We start from the raw sequence: 25,479 nt of genomic DNA, 5'->3' as shown, positions 1-25,479 counted from the left end.
TTAACTTGAATGAATTTCAATTGCTTGAAATTGCTTCCAGCATCTGTTTTCTTTCCCCCCCCCCCCCCCACACACACACACACACAATCAGAGGAACTGTCACACTGTTCTGGAGTTATATTAATGTTTCAGTCTGAGTATTTTACCCTTGGCCACTGACAGTAACAGATAATTCTTATTTTAGCTTTTGTCTGTTAATACAGTAGCTAATAATTTTATAATAGCCACAGCACTGCCAACTACTTCCATTTGTATGGCATCTTTAAAAACAGATAAATATTCTAATTCTGTTTACAGGAGCCATATTATGCATTAAATTATTACAGAGATATAGAATTAGGACAGATGACCAGTAGTCATTCACAGAGATTTCAAGGGAACAGTCAGAGAGATGAAATGATGTAAGGAAGGCATTCCAGAGATTTATGGCTTTGACTTCTAAGTGATTAAATTTGGAGGAGCACAAAGGTCAGGTTTGGAGAAGAACAAAGTTTGAAAGGCTGAAGGAGAACCTAGATTATGAGAGTCAAGGCTATGAAGGCATTCGAATGCAAGCATGAAAATTTCAAAATGGAGTCTTATTTTGACCAAGAAGCAATTTTAGCCAATAAGCGCAAGATTATTGAGTGAAAGGCATTGAGCCTGAGATTGGACACAGTATCAAATGATCTCAGTTTCATTTCATTTTACATATATTCCATGTTTATTTTAATAGTTATTAAACTCCTGATTTTTTCTGTATTCACTTTATAAGAAATAAAGTGCTTATTGTTCAATTAATACTCAATATTTTCTTTCAGAACTGCTTTATTGTGACCACACTTAAAGATCAAATCTTCAATTAATTTCAGTTAATTAGCTATTACCAAATATGCTTCCTCTTCTGGTTTTTAACAAAATGCAATTTATTAACATCCAGCAAAATGTGTTTTCTCTCATGTTCCCAGTTAAATATTTGCATTAAACAAGCAGAAATAAACAATTAACTTTAAGTTTCCACACTCATTTCTGTTCATAATTGTTCCCAGATTTCTCAGAATCATAAGCCATTAAGTCATCAGCAGCTCTGTACACAGTGTCGCATGCTTTGGAGGATTGTGATAGATTTGCCTTCCCAAGTAGACAGAAAAATCTATGCACAGCATCTCAGTAGCTTTCCATCTGTATGATCCACATGTATAGCTTGAGGCTAAACACCTGCAAGTCACCTGCTGTTATACTATGTGGCCATCGAAGTTTGTCAACGTATCTTTACCTCAATTTTGTTTTTATGTTTCCTTCCACCTACAGGAAATACATTGCCATGAATTTGCACTGTTCTTTTAGTAATTTGCTTTCTATGCGACTAGAGTTGTTGACGCTACAGAAAAGATTGTGTGCTTTGTCTAAGTCAAATGAAGTAACAAAAGCTTAGAGGTTTTAATTTTGTCCAAGGTATGTACCTATTGTCTTAGTGAACAAAGGCTATTAGCGTTTGTTCATTTCCCCAGCTAGGTTTTATTCTTTGTTTAACACCATGGTTTCAAACACCTTTTATGCATCCTCAAGTTCTGATATCAGCTGGTGTGTTATATCAGTTGCAAGCCACAGTTTGCAAGCAGACATCTGGGGAATGAGATAAATGTATAACACAGCTGCATCGGTATCTGGAGAGCTGATGAACACACTTGGATGATTTGAACATCCGAAATCTGTCTTTTTATTGCTTCAAGAGGTAGACTTTTGCCAGCCAGTTCAATGCTTCCACAGCTGTTTTGGTCAAAGGGAGGCCGCCAGCAGGTACTGCGGAAACTTAGCTTTTCTGTGAAAACAAATCTCCATGGCTCTCTCTTTATTGGCCTAGAAGAGTGGGTTCTGTCACATTATGCCTTTTCAGATTCAATGGATCCAAGATCAAACAGTAGTGAATTTGATGCATTTAGCACCAAGCCAGAACTTCAGTTGAATATTTATCATTATGTTTCATGCTTTCAGTGATCCTGTGATCAGATTATTTAGTGATGCTTAACCGGGAATGATATTGTACCCACTTCTGACTGTTTTTAGCACTTATGCACACGTCTCTCCACAAAAGAACATTAATTTGGCCCACAAACTGTTTTGAAATAGTTTTTGTGCGGTTCACACTCAGAAGTGCTAATTACAAATGGAGTGATTCCCAGTTCATTCAATTTTGCTCATATCATGACACTGCTGCAAGGTCTTTATGGAAGAAAATCAGTTCTTAAAAGCACTCTACTCATAGCAGTAACACACTCTTCAACTATCAAGAAAGCTTTTGGCACATTGGCCTTCATAAAACGGGGTATTGTGTACAGGAGTTGGGTTGTTATACTGTATTGAAGTTGAATAAGACATCGAAGAGACCAGATTTCGAGTATTGTGTGTGGTCACCTATGTACAGGAAAGATATTAATAAGATTGAAAGAGTACTGAAAAAATATACAAGAATGTTGCAGGGCTTGAGGGCCTGAGTTATAGTGAAAGACTACGTATGTTAGGACTTTATTCCCTGGAGTGTAAGAGAGTGAGAGTAGATTTGATGGAGGTATACAGATTATGAGGGGCATGAAGCTCTCTCCCTGATGCTCTAAATAATGTTTATGCATACTTTGAGGCATGCAATAGAGTATTAGTCATGAAAACTACCACCCCCCCCCCCCAGGTGAAAGCAACTGTCCGTAACAGCAACAGATGTGAGAAGCACTCTGCAGAGTCAACCCCCGTAAGGCACCAGACTGGACAACATCCCAGGCCGATACTCAGGGAGTGTGCATAGCAGCTCACTGACATCTACCTACAACTCTTCGCTCATCCAGGCTGCTGTCCCCACATTCTTCAAATCAGCCACCATCATCCCTGTACCAAAGAACTCTAGACCTTCAGAACTAAATGACCGCCGCTCAGTGGCACTGACTCCAATCATCATGAAGTGTTTTGAACAACTGATAATGGCACATATCAAAAACCTCACCTCACTCCTGCCACACTGGACACTCACCAATATGCTTACCGTCAGAACTGCTGTACGCCAGATGCCATAGTATCTGTCATTGACACACCTAGAAGAAAAGGGCACATGTCAGAATGCTGTTCCTGGATTTCATTTCGGCATTCAACACTATTGCCCCACAGACCTAAGTGAACTAACTCCTTGGTCTAAGTACATCACTGTGCATCTGGGTGATGGACTTCCTTGCCAACAGACCTCAGATATTCAGTGTGCACAAACGTTTCACCCTTCCTATCATCCTCATCCAGGATTACCCCCCCCCCCCCCCATTGAGTTCATTGCTGTACACATGATGCATGGCTAAACATCTGAGTAATCACAATGATGACAGGACAAAGATGAGCTCATCACCAGAAACAACAAGACAGCCTACAGAGAGGAGGCGGAAGAGCTTGCAGCCCAGTGCCAGGCAAATAACCTCTTCCTCAATAGCAACAAGGTAAATGAGCTGGTTATCGACTTCAGTAGAACTCGCGTCACTCACACTCCTCTGTACATCAGTGGAAACTGTGAGCAGTTTCAAACTCCTGGGAGTGCACATCTTGCGCAGCCTGTCATGGTCCCAGAGCACATCCTACACCATCAGGGAAGCTCACCCACACCTCTACTTTCTGAGGAGGCTGAAGACAGCTGGAGTATGCACATCTATACTCATGTCCTTCTACAGATGCGCAGTAGAGAGCAATTTAGCACACTGCATCTCTGCATGATGCAGAAACTGTACTGCAGCACAGAGGAAGGTTCTATTACGGGTAGTCAATACTGCCCAATGCATTACTGGTACCAGCCTACCTACCATCCTACCCACCCTGCCAATAGACTGTATGTCCTAATCTCATCAGAGAGGAGGCTACGTAGCATCCACGCCAGGACCACCAGACTCAAAAACAGTTACTTTCCCAAAGCAGTAAGGCTGGTCAACACCTCCACTCACTAACCCACCCCTCCACACTCCCAACTACCACAACTTTATCATTTCCTGTCAGATCACCTTATGCACTGACACTTCCGTGCCTAATCTTGATTTATATATATATATATATATATATATATATATAAGCTATCTTATGCATTACAGTGAGTTTAGGTGAGACTAGAACTGGAGTTCATAGCTTAAGGGTGAAAGGTGAAATATTTAAGTGAAACCTGAAGAGAACTTCTTCCCTCAAAGGGTGGTGTGAGTGTGGAATGAGCTGCCAGTGGAGGTGGTGGATGTGGCTTTGATTGCAACGGTTAAGATAAGTTTAGATGGGAGGGATATGGAGGGCTATGGTCCAGGTGCAAGTTGATGGAACTAGGCAGAATAAAAGTTCAACACTGATTAGATGGGTTGAAGGGCCTGTTTCTGTGCTGTAGTGCTCAATAAATCTAGCTAATCAGCATAGAGGAAACGGGGTCTATAGGCAAGAGGCAGGTGGTACCCAAGGTGCCATGTACACAGTACATAATGATATTATTTTCTGCACACTCTTGTTGGAGCAAGAACATCAATAGCATAAGGAAGAGCAACGTCTATTCTTGCATCTGACATGATCTCCAGCATTGGTCATTGTAATGTCTAAAGACTAGATAATCTAATTTTTCCCTTTGAAGGTGCCAGTGATGGCTACATTGTGAATGAAAAAGAAACATTGTCCTACCATACGTTTCCAAACGCTCTCTTATGAATTATGTATTGTTTGTCCTCTGTGGAGAGTGCTTCTGCATAGTGTTCCAAGAAACAACCATACTTTATTGAAACATTTTCAATAAGTTTCTTTTTTCCAAACCTGATCTTGCTTAGAATTTCCCTTCCAACATTATCTACTGCCCCTATACCTCCCAGCCTATTTTCTCTTTTATTCCATGTCCTTTGCACCTCCCCACCAACTCCCAATCATTTTTTCCAGCTCCTGCCCTTACACAAGTCTGAACTTCTGTGAAAGTTAAAGAAATGCAAAGCACACTGAAATCTACACCAAATTCTTCTCTGTGTTCTAATGATAATTGAGAGAATATGTTGGTTGTGTCATCCATTTCTTTCCCTGCTGACTCCATACTGGTGTCAGTAAAATTTGGCATCTCTGTATCAATACATTTCAAAAGGTTTGGAGATGCATGCTACAGAGCATGATTTGGCTAATTCCAATAAGTGCCAAAACAAAATGCCTGCAAATTAAATTTAATGCATTGTATATGAAAACTCAAAAAGGTGTTATGTCAGGTGACTGACTTCCAGGGATCGCAGTCACCACATGAGAAAGAGCCCTCTGTTAATGGAGGTGCCAGTGATGTCTACATTGTAAACGAAAAAAAAGCACTCCTCCGATTATTTGTCAATCTCAGTGCCAGAGAACTCTGTATTTCAGGAAAAAGTACCATTAACTCTACCATTGATTAATTCATTTTTAAATGGACTTCGGTGTTATAACTTCTTCCTGACAAATTACTTGATGCTTTATACACAATTTATAAATCAGACCTTTTTACATTAGATGGCAGAACTAACTGATATATTGAGAGGCATTTTGTTAAAGTTTGCTAAAATGCCATTGATTTGGTTTTTTTAGGGTTTTTAGAAGGCCATTTGTGTATATCTAAGGGCAGCTTGCAATTAAAATTTAATTTTTAAATAATCACATTTGTTTTAATGTAAATTGGGTGACTGGGCAAGGTATAAAATGAAATGCACAAAAAATCTCTCTGGAAAGCATTTATTGGTGCTTTCATATAGCACTGGTGCAGCATCAAATGAATCAGAACTGGGTTTAATATTATCGGCATATGTCGGGAAATTTGCTGTCTTTGTGGCAGCAGTACAATGCAATACATAATAATAGAGAATGTAAAAATAGAAATTAGAAAATGATAGTAAGGCAGTGTCCATTCAAAAATTGGACGGCAGAGGGGAAGAAGCTGTGTCTGAATTGTTGGATGTGTGCCTTCAGGCTTTTGTACCTGCTACCTGATGGTAACAATGAGAACAAGGCAAGACCTGGGAGGTGGGGGCCCTGAATGATGGACGTGCCTTTTTGAAGCATCACTCCTTGAAGATGTTCTGGATGCTGGGGGTGCCTGTTACCACGATGGAGCTGACTTAGTTTACAACTCTCTGCAGCTTACTTCGATCACGTACAGTAGCAGCACTGCCTCCCCCCATACCAGTCAGTCAGAATGCTCTCCATCATACATCTGTAGAAATTTTTGAGCGTTTTTGGTGGCATACCAAATCTTCTCAAACTCCTGGTGAATATAGCTGCAAGAATAAACTTGTCCTTTAAAGTCAAATTACTTTAAATATCTGAAATTGATAATATTATGGCATTATGCATGTTGTCAGTATATATGATTTTAAACATAAACACTGAAAGTACATATTTATATGGTGCTCCATTTATGCTGGCCAGTGGTTAGTACTTTTCACAAGCCCTTCTACAGTGGCTGCTGTTTAAGACTACATAGTATTTGAGTGCTTTGGAAATTGTCCTATCCTTCAGCTTCATGAAGACATGTTTTCTCATGATATTTAGCTATTTTAAGAGATTGGTTTTATTACTCTGACGTAAAATGTTGAATTGTAGTTGTACTCATGTCCCTGCATTTTAGAGCTTCCCTACATTCATATTGATCATCTTGACTGCTGAGCCCTCTACTGAAAATCATGTCATATCTACTGAAAATCTATTGGGAAAAGAGCTAGCCTCAGCTACATCTTCTGTCTAAGGAATGGTTAATGATAAAGACCTGCTCTGGTGTAGATAATACCTTGTCTAGAAGAAATGAAGACATAGGATGTGAATATTTTTAAACATGTGAAATCTAATTTCTAAATACCAAATAAACAAGTAAAAGTAAATAAATATTTAGGATGGAAGTACAGATTAAGCACAGATATTACAATGTTGATTCACCTTTTATTTGATATAAATACAGTTTTAAACATTTCAAGGATTTATTCTTAGCTCCTGTTTATCTAATTTCCTCAAGAAACCCCAGAGATACTGTATAAATCAATACTTTAAAAAAATACAACAGTTAATTGGCCTTTTCTGTTATTAAATTCAGCCGGAAGTTGCATCTCACTCTGTGACTGGCCTAACATTGATCTAATGTTACAACTAAAAACTAAAAGCACCACGCAGTCTGAGGGAAAGCAAGCAGCTGTCTGACACCAGGAGCCTGCTCAGAGCTGGCAAGTGCCATCTTATCTGAAGGGCTGCTGCTCATGAACGTCAGTTCAATAATGCACATTCTCATTAAAAACTTGTTGGGGAATGACATTGCATACACCTCCAGCCCAGGAATCGGGAACCGCTCCTTGCTTTTTCTTAGACTAGCTAATTATTTTGTGTATTTTTGAAGCACACTACGAGAAAATGCCATCAAATTATTGTCTTCAGTCACACAGAATCAAATGGGCTTTGTGATACATATTCTAATTTGTTGTAAACAGTATGTTACTACAGTTTCTCGTTTGTTAAATAACCCATTCACAAGTGTAATGCAGAACTATTACAATTTCAAACATGCATTTACTTGATAAATAAATCCATTGTTTGTGAACAAGACCATGATCAAGTGAATAGTTCAGTATCTGTTCCATGAAATAGTGCAGTCCAGTCACAAGCCTGATAAAACGGTTTGATTCAGGGTTCTAGGATCAAGGTGTGTTTATTGTCAAAATATATTTGTAGTATACAACTCTGAGATTCCTCTTCTCCAGACAGCCACGAAACAAAGAAAACCATGAAAGCCATTCAAAGAAACAACCCCCCACAACCACGCACAAAAAAAATGTGCAAATGACAACAAGAACATCAACACCCCGTGCAAAAAAAACATTGTGCAAACAGCTCTAAGAACATCAACCCTCCCCCCCCCACGCAAAGAAAGAAACCGTGCAAATGGGAACACCAACATCAAACTCCCCTCATGCAAAAAAACCAAACAAATCACACGAATGGCAACAGGAAAGAACGGATGAAACAGAGGATATAAAAACATAAAACTGAAAGAATTTGATACACTTGGATGAACAGAAATGATTGGCACTTACTTTCAATATGCTTAAACATTACAGGCTTACTTTTGTAGATTATACTGCGACAGCTAACACTTATCATTCAGTGCTTTCTCAAGATCGTAGCATGATGTCATGAAAGGGTAAGTCAATATTGCCCCAAATTACATGCTTTTGTGTACCTGACTTGTAATAGCATTCATCAAATGGCTGCAAAAATACAGACTGCTGGGAAATGTGAAATACTTTTCTATAATCGCAACCGGCAGTTGGTAAATTAGTACAGTACAAAAGCATTCCCATTCAATAGGGAAGAGAGAGGAAAGTATCCATACAATACAGTTTGGGTCATACAAGTCATGCGATACAGCTGCTGGTGGTGTAGCTGCCTGACAGCTCCAGAAGTTGTGTTCAATTCAGACCTCCGTTGTTGTCCATGCAAAGCTTGCATGTCCTCCCTATTTAGTTTCTTAGGTTGGTTTGTGACTAAATTCTACACTATCAGTCACTACACCGTGCTTAGAGTCTTTAAAAAGCATTAGTTGTTTGCATTTGTGTTCAAAAAGCAATCATTTTTGTCACTGATATTTGGTGAGAATTAAGCAGTAAAACAATTCAGAACTATTTTGCTCACTGCGGTTTCAAGCATTCAGACCTGGAGATGCCAGAAACAGCCAAGACTGAAAATGAAACTCTTTCACTACTTCAGCAGGTTAGGAACTACAAAAGAATTTGAAGGTATTGACAATCATCTTGAATGTAACAATGAAAAGGAAGATTTGAACATGCAATTGCCAATGGCATTGTATGAAGGCAGTTCATTATCTGCACTGATTTTATTTATTGTATACAGTGGATGAATGCCTCTGCCAATAACAATACTATAACAGTTTTATAGTACTGAGCTACTTTTGGTAGTGTTCTACTTTGTTCTGTATTTCATATAAGTACATAATTTGCTACTCAGTTTGTCTTTTTTATACTTCCATGAAACTTTGCCTAATTGGGCCAAAACTGTACTGGTCCTAATGTGTCCCAGTTAAGTGGAATCCACTATAATAGCTGTCCTAAAATTGAATTCAGTCTATTTATTCTATTCTGTTGATCTTGTCTTCTGTCATCATCGCCATCATTATTGCCGTGCTGTATGATATGGGCAATCGTGGTCGTTTGACCATGATTGTTCTTGGCAAATTTTTCTACAAAAATGGTTTGCAAATGCCTTTTTCTGGACATTGTCTTTACAAGACAGTTGACCTCAGCCATTATCAATACTCTTCAGAGGTTGTCTGCCTGGCATCAGTGGTTGCATAACCAGGACTTGTGATATACACCAGCTGCTCATACGACCATCCATCACCTGCTCCCATGGCTTCACACGATGCTGATCCGGAGGTGGTGGGGGGAAGGGGTTGCTAAGCAGGTGCTATACCTTGCCCAAGTGAGACCTACAGGCTAGTGGAGGGAAGCAGTGCCTCGCACCTCCTTTGGTAGAGGCGTATCTCCACCTTGCCACCTGAGGTGGTGTGGTAGAGTTAGGTCTTTTGTATGCAGTATTAAAAGTATTGCGCACCATTTTTACTTCTTGTAAGTGCATCACATACTTGATATGATAGCTATTTGTTTTATTTGTTGTGCTACCAGGTTTGGGTGTGGTCCATAAATGATTTACCTGGCTATCAATGAGCCCATCTATATCCAATCTGACAATTCCTACTGTGGCTTCCTTTTCAAAACATGCTATGGCCTGATATCTCGGACTTGGACCAAATTTGGGGACTTTGCTGCTTGCTCCATGCTAGGTTTTCTTTGAAACCTATCCTTTTCCTACTCTACAAACCCAAAACCTGCTCAGATTGCTGCCAAAGTCACTGGCAGTCCATAAGAAAAAAATTTAAAAATTATATCATCTGGTGGCTTCATTATATTTGTTGTTTTGTTCTATAGGATAATGTATGATACATGGAATATATCCTTTCCCCCTCTGTTGGCACACTGATCATGTGCTACCTGTTGCATTTGCGCCCCATTTAAATCCCTGCACAAATTCCTGAATTTGAGTAAAATGCTCTAGAAACAGAGCCATGGCAGCTTGCACGCAAACTAGGGGTTCAATTAGTTGCGAGTGAGGGAGCTTTTACAATGAAGGAATCACAGTGATGGTAAAGTAGAATTCTGAAGGTGAGATTGAAGGCCCAGAGGAGCTTACATAAATGACAGTAGGCTTATGCAGAGGGTTAAAAGCAAGGCTGAGTATTATGAACTGGAGGCATTACAACACTGGGAGCCAACGCAGGTCAGCATAGCTAGATTATCGCTTTCTCCTAACTTTAAAAAATTAAAATGTTACTGATTATTCCTTACAGGTGGTGTAAAAATCCTAGCCTCAGTGCTAGAACTTTAGCCTAGAAAACAGATCTCATAATGTCCATTTCTAAATCACAAAACGTGCATCAAAGTTCAAAGTACATTTATTATCAAAGTATGCATACTTTTTACAACTTGCGATTCGAATCCTCACAGGCAGGCACAAAACAAAGAAGCTCAGTAGAACCTATTAAAACAAAAGAAGACCGTCGAACTTCCAATGTGCAGAGGGAGAACAAAAACAAATTGTGCAAACAATAAAAGTAAGCAAATAGGAATCAGAACTGAAGTTCACAAAAGTAAGTTGGCAATTACTGCAGCCCTCAGTTCAGTGCAGAGATGAGTAAACTTCGTAGACTAGTGAGCTGAACCAGCCTGTCCCTTACCTCCAGCCCCAAAACTCTGACCATTTCAATCTGGCCTGGTACTTAAATTGTCCAAGCCTCGGGTCAGTCCTTGGTCTTGGACTGGGACCTAGGCCCTGCCACCTCAGTACACTCTTGGGTCACTCCTTCAGTACTTACCAACACTTTCTTCCTGCTAAAAGACTCTTAGAGACATTGTATTGCTGCATATTGTATATTGATCACATGGGAAAAGATGTCAACCATTAATAGATCTTGCCCCATGTTAGCCACAGAACAGTTGCATAAAAGGAAGGTATTAGAGCTTAGAGAGGGTCAGCAGTCTTGCGTGTGTGTGTGTGGTGGTGGGGGGATGCATGTGCATACAGGCTTATCAAGGGCCATATAGTTCCTGTGTGTCGCCCTCTGACATCATTTACACAAACATGCTGTCTCAAGTCAGGAAGTGGCCATTCCATTGTCCTGCATTGAAAACTGAGTTTGGTAGGCACTGTGTGTGTGCGACATCGAACTCATAGTCCAGACCCTTCGATATCTTACTGCCAACTGGGGTACAATGTGGTTCTTTTCAACAAAGGTCTAAGGTGGCACCCCAATGCTCCGTTTTTTACCCAGCAACGGTGGAAGCATTGTGAGCTTCCATCAGTGCACAACTGAAATTGGAAAATGTCAAACACAGTCAGGAAAATTACATAGAAGTACTTAGGTTGGTTTTCTGAGGTGAAATTTTTCTGAACAACCAATCTAACCCAGATAAAATTGTTTTTTGTGCTCATTTTGGGCATGAGAAATTGATGTTAAGGGATCTGATTTCTAGGCCAGATTTCTTGCAGCTTGGCTATTGTTTGAAAATCACAAGTGAAGAATACTATCTGACAATTCATTGGGAATAAAAGTCAGCAAAAATGTAAAACCTGTCTTTGCTGACCTACTTTGGTTCCTGATATTGAAACATCTCCAACTTAAAATATGTTGCCGTGTTTTTAAATCTCTGCATAAACCCACTGCCAAGTCTCTAAACACTCTGGCCCTACAGTCTGATCCTGAGAATTTTCCACCTTTCCATCTCTGTGATCTAGCCCTTCCCTTTTCTCAACATGTTCTCCACTCCCGGCCAGAATTCTCTGCTCATTGAAGCTGTTTCTCTCTCCTGCAATGTGCAACTATTGGCTGCTAATTTCTTCATGATGATTTCATTCTTTGGAATCCACTTTCTAAACTCTCAGAGTTCCATCCTTTCAGGCATCAAACAGAATGCTGGAGGAACTCAATGTGCCAGGTAGCGTCTGTGGAGGGAAATGAACATTTGATGTTTTGGATTGAGATCTTTTATCTAGACCCTCAAACTGACCTGTTAAAGGTTCAAAGTTCAAAATAAATTTTACTATTATGGTACATATATGTCGTCATATACAAGCCTGAGATTTATTTTCCTATGGGCATATTTGGCAAATCTGTTGAATAGTAACAAAGACAGGATCATGGTTAGACGCCAATGCCAAGTAGATGGCAGTGCCTGACCATTTGTTTGTCGTAAGGCCACTAGGACCCCTTACATCCTTCACAAGGGCAGTGCTAATCTCTCCTTTCGTACAAAAAGAGGCAAAAGATTAGGTGACTTGAACGAAAGTCTTAGGGGCATATATATAGCTAGAATGGAGCAGAGAGTGAGTTTGTAAATTTGGCGGGAGCAAAGGATGTTGGGAGTGGCAAGGGTGGTACGCAGCGGGAGTGGTGTGGGACAGGTGGCAAAGAAGGAGCGCCGGGGGCCCAGGAGTGGGTGGCATGGCGCAGATACACCCAGCTTGGAGACAGCAGGCAGGGTCATTTGATTCCAAACAATTAGTTTATTGATCATTACAGAATGTCTCTCTGCTGTTCCTTCCCGTCTCCCTTCACCTTTTCCCAGTCATGGTACCCCTCTCCCTGGCCCCTTCCCACTCTCAGTCCACAATAGCGACCTATATCAGAATCAGGTTTATCATTACTCACAAATCTCATGAAATGTGTTTTTATTTTGTGGCAGCAGTACAGTGCAATGCATAAAATTACTGGAGTATCATGCAAAAGTCTTAGGCACCCTAGCTCTCTATATATAATTTATAGTAATTTTTAGTGTATTGCACCATACTGTTGCCGCAAACCAACAAATGTCACATCTGCCAGTGACATTAAAGCGGATTTTGATTCTGATTCCACATACCACTCTGTGTAATAAAGTTGTTGCTCAAGTTCTTATTACATTTTTTCTCTCATCTTAATCCTATGCCCTCTAGTTCGTGATTTCCCATCAATGCAAAAAAAGGATGATGGCATTTACCCTACCTATGCCCTTCATGATTTTATACACATCTATGAGATCACTTCTCATCCTCTTACACTTAATGGCTGTTCTTTCAACTTCACATATTTGCAAGGCGGAAGAAAAAATTGCCACTTTTTTACATTCATTGTATACTCTAAGCACCATCACCTATTAAGTCATCAGGCTGGATTCAATATGATTTATTAATCCTTTATTTTCTTTGAATTCCAATATTTTGTTTGTTAGTCCCGATTCCAGCATCTACAGTTTCTTGTTGTCCATCCACTCCTTTAACTCATTCCTTAAAATCTACTTCCTTGTCTAAGAGCTTTGGGGCTTACCACCTCAGATACCTTGGCATGACAGGCTAAAAAGGGGCCCTCTCATACACAATATCTTCCTGAAAATTTCAACAGGACATCAGAACTTGGTTATATGCATCTTGGAGCAAACAAAAACTGCTGGGCTGGAGGAACTCAACAGGTCAGGCAGTGCCTGTGGAAGTAAGTGAACGATCAACATCTTGACCTGAAACGTTGACTGTGCACTTCCCTCTGCAGACACAGCCTGAGCTGAGTTCCTGCAGTAGTTCGCTTTTGCCCCAGATCCAGCCTCCAGTCTCTTGTATCTCTATTTCAGGTCTCAGGTTATTCCCATATTCATTCACAGCTGAAATGGCAGTGGGCTTGCAATAAGATTTTGTTCCTAGCAACCACATACATGATAGACTAAATGGCCTCTGCTGTTAAGCAATGGTTGTAAACGTGTGTAAATCTGTGAGCTACAAGAAAAATGGCAATAGATAATACAGAAAAAATAATATGCAATATTCTAACATTTATTTCCTTTTTTATATGAAGGTCACTGATATGATGCTCCAAGATGATTCATATCCTGCTTGGGGAAAGTCTGCACGAGCCTTCTGGAGAAAAGGATATAACAGGATTGTCTTGTTCTGGTAAGGATGAACTTTCATAGCCAATCAGACAGTTCTTATTTATAATTCCTTTTTTATGATTCAATTTAAAGATATTTCCTCTGGTGATCCAATTTGAGGCCTATTAGTGTATTCATTCTGATCTTGTTGAGCTGTTGTTGCACAGCTTGCAATGTTTCCAATGTTAATGTGATTAGAAATTCAAACAGAACTTATACTAATTAGATTTTTCTTCAGTAAATCATTACCCTCAAGTTACAAGTATTAAATTATTGCACCATTATAGATTTCTCAAACATGCTTTATACTGAAATGGAATTTGCTTTTACCATCATGAAAACTTAGCTGACAAATTGATTTGCTGATTCTTATTGTACTCCCGGAAGAACTTGACCTTAATAACCATGTACTAAAATTATCTTTAATGCTAAGCCATTTTTGATCTTGTAGAATTGATTTTAATTGCACGGTTTTTACTTGCAGCAAGTGCAGTAGACTCTACTTGTAACATTATTTGATTTTGTAACTCTATATGATGAGCAGGAGGAGTGCAAGAATTAATAATTGGTTGGGAGATGGAGAAACTCTTCATTTCTGGGATGGAAGAAAATTCTAGGGGTCTGATTTCCAGTCTTAACATCTCATCATGCAGAAATGCATCTGCCAAATATGGAACTAGCAATCCTCAAGTTTTCTAGGTGTCTAAATGATTCTGCAAGCAATTTGCATTTGGTGATCGCTTCCTAATTAGATTGAATTCAAATAGGAAATAGATAATGAATGTTTCTCTTACTTTCTTGTGATAGGGAAGGAGGCCTTTCAGTACATTGAGTCTTTGCTTCCTCACAGAGTAATCAATCCCATCAATCCAACTCCACCATTAACCTCTCTGCAACCTGTTTTCCCTCACATGCCTATTAACTTTCTTCTGATTCTTCTGCCAGCCCCCACACACTTTAGGGACAATTTGGCATAGCCAGTTATTCAACCTGCATAAATTTGTGATTTGCCAGAAAACCACACAGTGACAAGGAGGTCATGAGTACTCCATGCAGACAGCACCCAAGATCAGATCTGAAAGTGGATGAGCATTATCGCAACATTGTGTTACCATGCATATCAATATGACTCTCCAGGGGATGTGGTATGTCCCTAGTGGCTCAACCCTCAGACCTCGAGTAGCTACAGGAAGCAGAATGCATTGCTTTCCTTGAGTTTTAACAATTCTGCAGCATGCCTCTGAGTTCTAATAATAGTTCACTGGTTTAATTTAATATCAGAGAATGTATACAGTATACAACCTGAAATTCTTACTCTTCACAGACTATTCTTTAATCACTTTGATATGTATATACAGATGAATGAAATAGAAAAGTGAGAACCATTTAAAATATAAAACACACCCACAGCTCTAACTAAATTAGAGCTTGAACTTCAAAATATTTCAGAAGAGTTACAGACAAAAGAGTGAAAAATATATGTACATTTAATTGCAGCTGTTTATAAATGCCAGTAAGCTTATTTGCTTTTGCAGAAAACAGATTAAACTACATTAAATTTTATACTATTTGAGAAAAGAATTAAAACCATGCAATTAAATCATATCTAAGGGGTGTTTTAACTTAGTAATTACTATTTTACTTTCTCTATTTAACTTAGTAATTACTATTTTACTATTCTTACCCTCACTGGCACATGGCATGTTGGATAGTTGTTACATGATACACTAATAACCTATTTGACTACATACCTATCAAAGCAAGCTTCAGCACGGCTCAATGAAGCACTATTTCACTTAGTCTTTTCTTTCCCATTGAAGATAGTATATATAGATCCAATATCATTGGGAGTGAATAGAGGTGGGTCAGAATATTTATTTATTTATTAAGATACAACACGGAATAGACCCTTCTGGCTCTTCAAGCCATGCTGCCAAGCAACCCCCTAATTTAATCCTGGCCTAATCAAGAGACTATTTACAATGACCTACCAACCTACCAACCAGTAGGTCTTTGGTCTGTGGGAGGAAACTGGAGCATCAGGACAAAACCCACAGGGTCACAGGGAGAGCATACAAACTCCTTACATGCAGTGACGGAAATTGCACGGGGGTCGTCGGTACTGTGAAGTGTTGTGCTAATCACTAACCGCTGCTCTATTATACATCCCTATCTCTAGCAAATCAAATACTTTAAAAATCTATCGATGGCTATCCTTTTCCCTATAATGCAAGAATTTGCCCACAAGGTATCAAGAAACTGGAATAAAATACTATTTAATTGGCTGTGATAGCCTCCAACCTGATGGCATGAACATTGACTTCTCAAACTTCCGCTAATGCCCCACCTTTCCCTTGTACCCCATCAGTTATTTATTTATATACACACATTCTTTCTCTCACTCTCCTTTTTCTCCCTCTGTCCCTCTCACTATACCCCTTGCCCATCCTCTGGGTTTCCCTCCCATTCCCCTTTTCCTTCTCCCTGGGCCTCCTGTCCCATGATCCTCTCATATCCTTTTTGCCTATCATCTGTCCAGCTCTTGGCTCCATCCCTCCCCCTCCTGTCTTCTCCTATCATTTTGGATTTCTCCCTCCCCCTCCTACTTTCAAATCTCTTACTAACTCTTCCTTCAGTTAGTCCTGACGAAGGGTCTCGGCCTGAAACGTCGACTGTACCTCTTCCTAGAGGTGCTGCCTAGCCTGCTGCATTCACCAGCAACTTTGATGTGTGTAGATTTAATTGGCTGTTAATGAAGAGTCCACAAATCCCCTTTAAATTGTCACAGGGCATCAATTATATTGACCTCAGAGGGCAGAGGTACATTGGTCTAAAAGCTCATCCAAAGAGTGTACCTTTTGATAGAGCACTCCACTCAGCAGTTCTCAAGTCTCCATCTTCTGACTCCGAGCCAAGAGTGCTCTGCTGGTACTATAGTTGACTTCTTTCTTTTGGTTTTGTTACATACCGTATGGTTTCATCTTTTACTTAAAGTGATGGAAAAGCTTGGAGAAGATTTAAATTGCACATTTATTATGTCTGTATATGTGGTCCTTGGTGTTTTCAAACTGGATTAATATTTCAAGAAATGGTGATTGCAGTCAGGATGAAGGCTGAAGACCGTGATGAGAATTAACAAAATTTAGTGATTTAACAAAATCAAATGATTCATCAATATTTACAATCAAATTGATTGTTGCAGCTGAGAACTAGGACTGGGGCACAAATTCAACCCTCAAGTTTAGATTCTGATATAATATGGTGGGAAATGCTGTAGGAATTCAGTTTATTGATTTCTAATTTCCAGTGCACGTATGCTGCTGAGCGGTAAGCTTGCCATGCCCAGAAGTGGATGATGAATGAACATTCTTGCAGAGTTTTGCTTGCTTGTAGTAAGTGAGTCCATGATATGATAATGGCTGCACTAAATGGTAGAACAGAATGAGCAAGTTACGCTAAATAAGCAACAAAACTTAGATTTCATTCATATTACATTTTCATCTCGTGCAGGGGTTCCCAATTTTTTTTAATGCATTATACCAATCCCATTAAGCAAGGGATTCATGGACCCCAGGCTGGGAACCTCTGGCTCAGCGAAGAGAAAGGGTTGTGTTACTGGGCTTGATTAATTGGAGATCTTGACTAATGATCCAAAGATAATGCAAAGTGTTGGAAAAAACATCCATGTCACTGAAGTTCAGTCTTCCCTAGAAAGATATCAAACCAATGTCATGTAACACACCCATCCTCAAGTATAATCTTTTCATTCCTGGACCGTCGATATGGTATGGTTTTCCTCAGTAGAGATAGGATGTTCAGAACCCTGATTTGACTGACACCCATTGCATTTTGGAGTCCAGGAGAAGTGTACTGTAGGTGGCTGCAGTAAAACTAAATGTGGGTAGGGAGGGGTGGGATCAGTGATGAAGGTCTGAGGCAAGTCCCCACATCCATGTCCTCTTTCACCAGCGTCCCTCTTGTGACTCACACATGAATGTTAGCTCACAGCCTAATTGTTTATTCATTCATTATGTGTTGTGTCGTATGACGTAGGCGATCATGGGCTTTCCATGACAATGATTGTTCTTGGCAAATTTCTCGTCAGAAGTGGTTTGACATTGTGTTCTTCTGAGTAGTGTCTTTACAAGACAGGTGACCACGGCCATTATCAATATTCTTCAGAGCTTGTCAGTGGTCACATTACTAGGACTTGTTATGTGCTCCAGCTGCTCAAATGACCATCCACCACCTGCTCCCATGGCTTCACGTGACCCTGATCGGGGGGAGGGGTGCTAAGCAGGTGCTATACCTTGCCCAAGGGTGACCTGCTTAGGGAAAGAGCATCTTACACCTCCTTTGGTAGAGATACTTCTTTACCCTGCCAACCTGACAGCAGTAACAGGGGTGATATACAGCTATGGCTGGGTCATCATGTCTGTTTTAAACTGGCACTTATTGGAGGGCCATCCCTTCTCCTGAGACTCTTCTTTGGACTTTGTATGCTCTTCCTCTGTGGGGAGAGAAAGGAACTGAATGATATTAATGGTGTAATTCAGATGTACTAGGGACACTTGCAAAGGGTGCCAATGAAAAAATAATGCATTGTTATCTGTATTGGTATTGGTCACATGTACCAAGATACTGACGAAGGGTCTCGGCCTGAAACGTCGACTGTACCTCTTCCTAGAGATGCTGCCTGGCCTGCTGCGTTCACCAGCAATTTTGATGTGTGTTGCTTGAATTTCCAGCATCTGCAGGATTCCTCGTGTTACAGTGTAAAGCTTGTCTTGCATACTCTTTATAGAGATCAAATCATTCCACAGTGCATTGAGATAGAATAAGGTAAAACAGTAACAATGCAGAGCAAAGTGTAAAACCTACCAAAAAAGTGAAGTGCAGATAAATGATAAAGTGCAAGATAATCATGAGGTAGATTGTGAGGTCAAGCGTCCATCAAATCATATAAGAGCTCCACTGAAGAATCTGATAACATCCTTGAGCCTGGTGGTATGTACCATGGGGCTTTTGTATCTTCTGTCTGATGGGAGAGGGGAGAAGAGAGAATATCTGGGGTGGGAGGGGTCTTTGATTATGCTGACTGCTTCACTGAGGTAGTGACAAGTATAGACAAATTCCATACCAACAAGAGAACACAACACACAGGAACAGAATTAGGTAATTCGACCCATCGAGTCTGCTCCACCATTCAATCATGACTAACTTATTATTCAATCTCAACCTCATTTTCCTGTCTTCTCCCCGTAACCCTTGACACCCCTTGCTAATCAAGGACCCATCAACCTCCGTTTTAAATATAACCAAAGACTTGGCCTCCACTTGGTCAGCTGTGGTGGTGATTCCACAGATTCAACATCCTCTAGCTAAGGATATTCCTCTAAGTGCCATCCAAGGAAATTCCTCCTCACCCCCATTATAAAGAGATATCCTTGTATTCCCAGGCTGTTCCAAGGTTTGCACAAATCTTGGGAGTTCTGATTCATGGAGTAATTGAGTCAGACCACACAGAAACAGACCCTTTAACCCACTGAGTCTTAATGACCATCAAATACTTATCCATATTAATCTCAATGATGCCTGTAATGTGCTAGCCTTTGTCTACACCTCTCTGTAGTTTCTTGCAGTCATATGCAGAGCAGTTGCTATACCAAGCCATTATGTATCCAGAGAGAGATCCATAGCAGGCAGTAATGTGAGGATATGCCTAGACAGAAAAGGATGGCTGTGCTCGAGAGATGTTGATGTGAGGAATGGTATGAGAAGGTGAAGTAAAGTGAAGGGGATGGGGTGAGGTACACCATGTGCATGTGTCATTCTCTTTTCCTACTCTGCGTAATCATTGTAAAACACTGAATCTATAGGCAAAACTTACTCTCCTTCATATGTGGTTGATAATTTCCTGGCATGCATGCTATGTTTCACTGGCAGACTGCTTCTTCCTGTTAACAAGGACGAGTAGCCCAAACACCCTCTGTACGATACACAGGGACATTTTGTCTGTGAATCTGGACTCCATTCTGTCATTTCTTGCTGTGGACCTCAAAACCCAATCAAACTGCATATTTGGGAAGAGGTGCAGTTGATGTTTCAGGCCGAGACCCTTCGTCAGGACTAACTGAAGGAAGAGTTAGTAAGATTAATCCTTCAGTTAGTCCTGACGAAGGGTCTCAGCCTGAAACGTCGACTGTACCTCTTCCTAGAGATGCTGCCTGGCCTGCTGCGTTCACCAGCAACTTTGATATGTTTTGCTTGAATTTCCAGCATCTGCAGAATTCCTGTTGCAAACTGCATATTTGTAGTGTTTCCTCAAGTAAAGTCATAAGATATGGGGTCAGAATTAGGTCATTTGGCCCATCGAGTAGGCTCCGCCATTTCATCATGACTGATCCATTTCTCTTTCAGCCCCAATCTCTTGTCTTCTCCCTTTGTCCCTTCATGTCCTGACTAATCAAGAATCTATCAACCTCTGCTTTAAATATACCCAATGACTTGGCCTCCACAGCCACATGTGGCAACAAATTCCACAGGTTCACCATTCTCTGGATGAAAAATTCCTCCTCATCTCTGTTCTAAATGGATATCCCTCTATTCGGAGGCTGTATTCCCTGGTCTTAGATCCCCTACCACAGGAAACATCCTCTCCACATGGTGGAGTGGGGATTGATCGACATAAATTGTCATCCTGCCAGCTCATGCTTAATAGTTGGGTAATCTAGAAATGATACAATACACTTACACACTTCCTGCACGCAGCTGGATGCTTGGTCTCATAAATATCTGGATATTAAGAGCCAGCTCACACAACCGATCATTAGTTAAAATAAAATAATCATCAAAATACAGCCAATGAGACTTCAGGGATTAATCATAATTAATGGCATGACAGAGACTTTCCTCACTATGCAGATAAAATGATAGCAAACATAACAGTAAGGCTTTATTGTCTGGTGTATACATTGAACTGTTAAGATTGACTATTGGACCCTGAGGATCCACCCCTTTTTCTTTTGTGGTTGTGGACAGAAGCTACACTCTTCACATCCATTATAAAAATGGTAATTATCAACTGTACCCATTCTTTGACAGGGTCAGTAATCAAGTCATATGTCACAACTGAAGGCCAAACACCCTAATCTTTGTCAAGAAAATTCATGTATAAATCACGAGAGCAGAACCTAGTTGCGTGATGTTGCAGACAGCAACTCATTTCAGAAAAGAAGAAGCACATGCCAAAGAGACTTTTAAATATTGATGTGCCACTTCCATGCTCAGCTGTAAGTAGTACTGCTGTATTACTGACTGTGGCCCATTCTGTTCTTTTCAGAGCAATGAATAACTTACAAAATTTTTGTCAGTGTCTTTTACAGAGAATTATTGGTGGAGGTTTAATTCTTAATCAGTCTCCTTTGCATAATCAGAGATAGTGCATGATAAGACTGTTTCTAATTAGCATTTTGCATTTATATTTCAACCTACTAGTAATGAGTATACTCCACATTCCATAAATGAAATTTATTATTAATAATGTGTAAATGTTTTGTCTGCTGGAGGCTGGATTTCTTTCCCCCTCGTTCAGTTGTTTGTTTCGAAAGGCTGAAAACTGGGACTCCAGCTCGCTTGGCGTTATGAACTGCTTCACGTAAACTGACAAGAGCTTTTAGGTGAAGATGGATCATTAGATTACTGACTTTGCTGTCTGATTGATAATTTAGACAATTAGGTCACACATTCTTTATTAAAGACAATTTGTGTTAATTTCCATTGATTTTTATGTGAAGATGAAAATGCATTGCAATATTTCAAAGAATGTGTACTTGTTACATTTCAGCTGCATACTAAGTAAATTTTTTAAATACACATACATAACAAAGTCAAGTAGTGCTCTTTAAGATATAGAAAATAGAACATAGAAGAGTACTGCACAGGAAAAGGTCATTTAGCCCACAGAGTTGTGCTGAACCAGCTAAAAAACAAATCAAATACACCCAAACATTAATCCATCCTCCCTACAGCATGTCCATATTCCTCCATCTTTCTTACATCCATGGGCCTATCCAAATATCTATTAAAAGCCTCTAATGTATTTGCCTCTATCACCATACCAGGCAGTACATTCCAGACAACCATGACTTTCTAAGTAAAAAACTTAACCCCCACATCCTCCTTGAAAAATCTGAATCTGAACACATAATCCCAGTTGACTATCAACTGCAGTTGTGAGGGAACATTACGTTGTTGGTTGCTACCTTTTGGGTAATGCAGTTTCTCCCCAGGTTACAGAGGAGTTCTGTTCCTGTGATCTGTTTGTAACCCGGACAGTTTGCAAATCAGAAATGTGGTCACAAACTGAGTTTAGGGGCAATAAAGATGCTTATAGCCCCATGGCAGCTGGTATGATCCATCTAACCATTCTTCCAAATGCACGATTGTGTCTATGGACTGTACATAAGTTGGGCGTCATAACCTGGGGAAAACCTGTACGTTAAACTAAGGTCCTCCCTTAAGTGTATATAAAGATCCAAAATTCTAAAGGTTTCCCCAGCTGTTTTGGCTAATAATTCAGATTGTCCTGCCATTATTACACTGATGTTTTTGATGTTTTGTAGGAGTTTGCTATGAGCTTTTCCTACATTACACAGTAATTAGAAACTAGCCTCACTGATTGTGAAGTGCATTGTTGAAGTTCAAGTTCAGTTTATTGCCATTCAATTGTACACATGTATACCACCAAATGAGACAATATTGCCCCCGACCAAGGTGTACGACACAGTACACATAACACATAAAATAATTTCTCCACAAATAAATTAACAAGTAATAAAGTACATATACAATGCAAGTTAAAAAGTAAGCATTATAATGTTACTGACGCTTTATATGTGATGAGACCTGGGTGGTGACAGGGAGTTCGGTAGTCTTATGGCCTGGGGGAAGAAGCTGGGGAACAGGCGGGATCTCTGATAGTGTCAGGGGCCCCAGGTACATAGCGCTGCTGATAAATATCCAAATTGGGTGGAAGAGAGATCCTGATGATCTTCTCACTAGTCCTCACAATCCCTTGTAGGGACTTGTGGTCCGATGCCCTGCAATTCCTGTACCAGACTGTGATGCAGCTGTTCAGGATACTCTCGATGGTACTCCTGTAAAAATTGGTTAAAATGGGGGGGCACCAGACTCAATCTCTTCAGGAAGTGAAGATGCTGCTGTGCTTTTTTGAAAGGATATATCCTAAGATCCTTCCACTGTCCACTACACTACTGATAATTTACAGTGAGCCATTTTCATTCAAAACTGCATGTCTTTGGAATGTGGGAAGAAACTGGTACACCCAGAGAAATCTCATCTGGTGATAGGGAGAACGTGCAAACTCCACAGTGACAGCAGGAGCGTCGGATCAAGCACAGTCCATTGAAGCTTTGGGGCAGCAATGCTACTTGCTGCCTCACTGTGCTGCCCAGTATGTGATTCCAGCATTTGCACAACTTTAAATATTACATGCAAATCCTTTAGGCAATCGATCTACTTTGCAATTCAGTATCTTCTTGTAGCTTTTCTCACTGACCAGGAGTTGAATATGATTTATATTATGATAGCTTGTCACACCAGACAGCCAGCCACTCTTGTGTTGTTTGGTTGATGCTGAGCAGGTCAGTGTCAGCTAAATCAGGTGAGACTGAGAATGATTTATATTGAAGCATTGCTTTACACTAACTTGAATTAATTAAGTTTTGAAATCCATCTCGCAAACGAGATGCTGGAACTGTTGAAAAAAGATAGAGGTATTGGTATGTTAATGAATTTACCTCGAGGCTCAATCAATGAAAAGTCATTGGAAGTATAACCCATAATGATTGGAGGCAGTATGTGGATGATTTGTTGTTTTAGATACTTCAGCCGAGGCTTGTTTGAACTAAAGTCTTCAACATGTAGCAACAGGGAGGCAGCAGTAGCTGGTTAATTAGCAGGATAACTAACTAGTTCCCTGACAAGAAAAACTATTTGTTCAGTTCCTTTTACTTTATGTGGTTAGGAAACAACAAAAAAATATGAAACTGGTTCAGGACCAGTTTCACCAAAGAGATTTGAATGAAAAAAAGATAAGGCAAAGTACAACATAACTGTTAACCCTTCATAAAGAAAACAGTACAAGAAAGTGGCAGATCTTTAACTTACTGGAAGATATAGAATTGCCCAGCAAAGAAGGAGCTATTCTGCCAACAAACACCAATTCTAGCCTTACCAAAATGTGGCCCGATTAGTCATTCTTGTCAGTTCTTTTTGTTAATGTTCCTTTCCTGTATGTATCCACATTATGCCAAATCCACCCAAAGACTGGCGAATCTATGGAACTCTATACTGTGGCAGTGGAAGCCCAGTCACTAACATGTTTAAAGGTAAAGATGGACAGACTTTTAATGGAATCAAGTGGTATGGGTTTAGTGCAGGAAAGTAGCTCTGTGGTAAAGATAATCATGATTTTATTGAATGGCAAAGCAAATGTGAAATCATAAGATATTGAAGAAGAATTAGGCCATTCAACCCATTGAGTCTGCTCTATCATTACATCATGGCTGATTTAAACCCCATTCTCCTCCCTGTAACATCTGACACCCTTATTAATCAAGAACCTATCAACCTCCACATTAAATATACCCAATGATTTGGCTTCTACAGCTGTTTGTAGCAATGAATTCCACAGATTCACCACACTCTGATTAAAGACATTCCTCCTCATATCTGATCTATAGGAACATCCTTCTATTCTGAGGCTGTGCCCTCTTGTCTCAGACTCCCCACTATAGAAAACATCCTCTCCACTTCCACTCAGTCCAGGCCTTTCAATATTCAATAGGTTTCAGTGAAAATCCCCCCATTCTTCTAAACTCAGGTGAGTACAGGCCAAGAGCTATCAAACACTCCTCATAGGTTAACCCTTTCATTCATGTTAACCTCCTCTGGACCCTCTCTAAGGTACTTGTGCTCTGAGGTGAGGTGCCAAATGACTGTATTGCGTTGATTTCTTATCTTCTTAGTCTTTTTTTACCTTAATTGTTTTATTAGGAGAGATGCTTACTAAGGATGAGATTTGCTATTAAACATGCAGTAACTAGTTGATTTCAGAATAGCATACTTAGTCTTCTGTACCAGCTGTTCCTTAAGGTTGTTATAGCAGGGGGTGGTAATGGGGGCAAACTCCCATTAAATTTTCCCAGTTGCGTACGCCTCAAATAGCCTCTGACAACCAAGTCCACCTCCTGGCCTTCACCTGTGGCTTAGCTACTAAGCCTGGCAGAACCATTTCTACTGACAGGAGAAGGGGCAAAGGCGGGCTGCTGGAGTCTTAAAATCAGTTGCTTTGGGCAGACGGGGCTCATCAGCCGTGGTTGGCAGGTCATCTAGGAAAAGGAAAACTCTGATCTCATGCCCCCGCTGCCTGCTGGCCATACCCACTCATGGGAAGGCTTTGGGTGTAAAC

The 25,479-nt window shown here is 40.1% G+C and overlaps 1 protein-coding gene and 1 non-coding gene across 4 annotated transcripts in view; one reads left to right on the top strand and one right to left on the bottom strand.

Annotated features, from left to right (window-relative positions):
• Positions 1–25,479, top strand: part of tmem117 (transmembrane protein 117) — a 461,344-nt gene that overhangs the window by 332,059 nt on the left and 103,806 nt on the right. For all 3 annotated transcript variants that reach the window (XM_063057677.1, XM_063057674.1, XM_063057675.1), the window contains exon 5: positions 13,910–14,007. In XM_063057677.1, the coding sequence (XP_062913747.1) occupies positions 13,910–14,007 (98 nt within the window). The remainder of the gene's footprint in view (positions 1–13,909; positions 14,008–25,479) is intronic.
• LOC134352409 (U6atac minor spliceosomal RNA) lies at positions 12,218–12,343 on the bottom strand. Its single transcript, XR_010019406.1, has one exon. It is a non-coding gene; the product is annotated as a U6atac minor spliceosomal RNA (small nuclear RNA).

The sequence above is a fragment of the Mobula hypostoma genome, chromosome 9, assembly GCF_963921235.1.
Source record: "Mobula hypostoma chromosome 9, sMobHyp1.1, whole genome shotgun sequence".
Taxonomy (NCBI): domain Eukaryota; kingdom Metazoa; phylum Chordata; class Chondrichthyes; order Myliobatiformes; family Myliobatidae; genus Mobula; species Mobula hypostoma.
The sequence above is the reverse complement of the archived record's forward strand: the minus strand, read 5'-3'. Positions and strand labels throughout refer to the sequence as shown.